The following is a 3,146-nucleotide window of genomic DNA, read 5'->3' on the forward strand; positions in this document are numbered from 1 at the left end:
GAGAGAGAGAGAGACAGAGAGAGAGACACAGAGAGAGAGAGAGACAGAGAAAGAGCCTCCAGTGTGGTGTAACCATGCCACAGTCTCTCTTATTCCATTTTGCATCCTATTGGGATTTGGGACACGCATGCACATGTGCCTGGTATGTTTTTTCGAGCTGCTGGGGCCAGGATCTGAACCATGGTCAACCATGTGGGATCCAGCTCTCTTAACCACTGGGCTTCAGTCCTGGCCCTTCCAGGCATTTTAAGTCTAGGTAGTTGACAGCATCACTCTCAGACTATCTCAGGAGGGCTCTTTCTCAGTTCTGGTGTCCCACAGAGGAGTAGGCCATGCACCTGCCAAAGGCCCAGCCATGGCGGTGCAGGCGTTAAGGCTCCACTCTGCAGTGCTGGAGCCTCATGGAGGACTGTGGCCCAGATCCCCTGTTGACCTGAGGCCCTCTGGTCACACGTAGGCTGCTAGACAGGAGTGGGGATTGTAGCGAGATGAGACCCTGTGTGTGGGGGGTGTCGGCCCGCTCCCCCCAACCCCAGTGAAGACAAGAAAAACGAATAAACTTTAAGGAATAAAAAGACCCACCAGAAAGGGGAGATACAACGGTTTCTTTGAGCACTTTTTTTTTTTTTTCCCCAAAAGTTTTTGCCTGAGAGAGTGCAATAGTGGGAAAGAGGCAGACCCAGAGAGAAGGAAAGTGGGAAACCGTCCCCGGGGGGATGGCCATGTCACAGTCCCTTGTCCTCCATTCTCCTCATGGGATCTTGAGCATGCACATACATGTGTCCAGTGTGGGTCCTGAGCCACTGGGCCTGCTACTTGGTTGGTCATGTGGGAATCCAGCACCTTAACCACCACACCACCTGCTGGTCCCTATTTGAGTATTTTAAACATATACCTTTTCCTCTCATGGGTAATTTTGCTGGTAATGTGCAAAGCCTATTGCTGAATTGTTTTCCTTTCTTACAGGACTTCGGAGGGCAAATGGTTTGCTTCAAGAATATTGAAAATTAAGAACGTTATTGAAAAAAATCTAAATTTTTCATACAAGTGCACTGCAATCAATACAGCAAGCACTGACATCCAAAACTTCATCTTGATTAAACAAGGTGTGAAAGCTTTAGTTTTGGAAGGTTGTGGAAACCTAGCATGCTGTTACTGAGAGCCCTGAAAGGTCATTGCTTCCTCCTTTTCCACAGCATCCAGCTCCCGGGAAGTGAGGTGACCGTGTGTCACTTTACAAAATGGCTGGAATCCTGTCATGACCCCAAGTAGAGAATGGAAACATGAGATTACTCACTTCTCAGTTACACTGTAACCCCATACAGAAACCCGGGCCAGAGCAGGAAGGCCGGCGGAGCTCAGGGACAGGGATGCTGGCTGAGGGCCGTGGGCGAGGAGGCCAGAGCAGACCCTGTACACCCAACTTCACCCAGAATCCCTGGAGGGAAAGGTCCTGGTGCTCTGGAATGAGCCTCATCGTACAGGTGTAATCGCTGCCTCCAGCCTGCCCTAGCATGGTGCTGGGCTCCGGGGCCCTGGGGTGGCCATTCATTCAGCCTCGATTAGCTGAGGCCCCCTTCCTTGGGCCAGGCCTGCCATCTACAAGTGGCCAGTTGGTGGCCTCATCAGTGGGTTCTCAGACTTTCTCGGAGCCCACTTGATGGAGTGCTCCAGCGCTGCCCACTCCCCTTCCCTACCAAACAATGCAGCCGAAGGCATTGATCCGGCAGCTGCTCATCAGTGTCTCTGTCTGCAGGAAGCTATGTTTTGCAGTTGTCACTGCTCACTCCTCGTCACTCCCAGGTTCTGTCATCGGTTCCTCGGAGATGCAGAGGGAAGTCAGGATCTGAGAGACTAAGAGAAAGGGGAGAGACAGAGACACACACATAGACAAAGATACATAGACAGGCACAGACAGACAAAGACACCGAGACAGAGAGACAGAGAAATAAGGGAGATACGGAGGGATAAAGAGAGAAGAAACAGAGACACATTCATAGAAACAGAAACACAGACAGAGAGGTGGAGACTGAAAAGGAGTCTCAGAGAAGTGAGGGAGAGATGGGGACGAACACAGAGAAAGAGAGAAAGACCCACATAGTGGGTCTTTGGGAAAGTCACGATGCATTTTTGCATAGGAAAACATGCTGTGTCTTTCCCAACGCCCTAACAGAGAATCAGGCAGGGACATCAAGAGATACCAAGAAGAGAACTCGAAGAGAGACAGACAGAGGAGACTCACACAGACGCACACGTGTACACAGATGTCGGCCTGGGCCTGCAGCTCACTCAGTTCCCGCGGCAAAGCCCTCTTTGCCCCACCTGCAGTAGTGGCAATAGACAACGCTCCTTACGTGTTTATTCTGGGCAGGCTCTGGGCTGAGCTCAGTCCATGATGCCGTCCGGTCCGAACCACCAGCTTCTGTAGGTAAAGAAACTCACTCAAGGCCACACAGCAGGTAAAGGTTCTGAAACTCAGACCTGATGAATTCTGGAGTCTATGTTCTCACCTCCTACAGGAACTGTTGCAGGCGCCCTCGTGAGAGAGGCTTGCAAATCTGTTATCTTTATTTGATTACTCCCCTTGCCTGGGTTTCCTGGTGAATATTCACTACCAGCCACCACTCCCCTCTTAGATCAGTTCAGGATTGTCCCGTTCCTGCCCTGGGAATTCTATCACGATAATTTCTCTCTCTGCTACATTTACAAGTGCAGGCTAGGGAAAGGGTCTCCCAACTCACTGTTACCCTGGAGGAGTGTGTGTGCCAGGGCACAGGGTCTTTCTCTGTGTGACTGTGTGATAAATATAGAGACCAGTCATGTGACTTGCATCTTAATAGTTAATTTTATTGGAGAGATGATCTTGAAAAATTTTACTAAGATGGCAAAAGCCTTGAGAACCAGCAGTTGGCGTAATGGCTATGTCGCTGGATTCCCACGTAGTCGACCGTGGTTCATGTCCCGGACCCGGTGGCTTAAAACTCACGATGGGCGCATATGTGTGCATGCCCAAGATCCTGAGAAGAGAATGGAGGAGAAGGGATTGCGGCGTGACCATACCCCCAGAGAGTGATTTCTCGTTTTGTGTCTCTATGTCTCTGTCTGTCTGTCTGGCGAGTGCACGCACCCTATAGCGAAAACCTCTC

General features: G+C 50.6%; 1 protein-coding gene across 5 annotated transcripts in view; it reads left to right on the top strand.

Moving 5' to 3' along the window:
* Positions 1–3,146, top strand: part of IL18R1 (interleukin 18 receptor 1) — a 45,890-nt gene that overhangs the window by 31,022 nt on the left and 11,722 nt on the right. For all 5 annotated transcript variants that reach the window (XM_027767518.1, XM_027767517.1, XM_014583394.2 and 2 more), the window contains one exon: positions 967–1,106. In XM_027767518.1, coding sequence (XP_027623319.1) covers positions 967–1,106 — 140 coding nt within the window. The remainder of the gene's footprint in view (positions 1–966; positions 1,107–3,146) is intronic.

Source organism: Tupaia chinensis, unplaced genomic scaffold, assembly GCF_000334495.1.
Source record: "Tupaia chinensis unplaced genomic scaffold, TupChi_1.0 Scaffold144276_1, whole genome shotgun sequence".
NCBI classification, from domain to species: domain Eukaryota; kingdom Metazoa; phylum Chordata; class Mammalia; order Scandentia; family Tupaiidae; genus Tupaia; species Tupaia belangeri.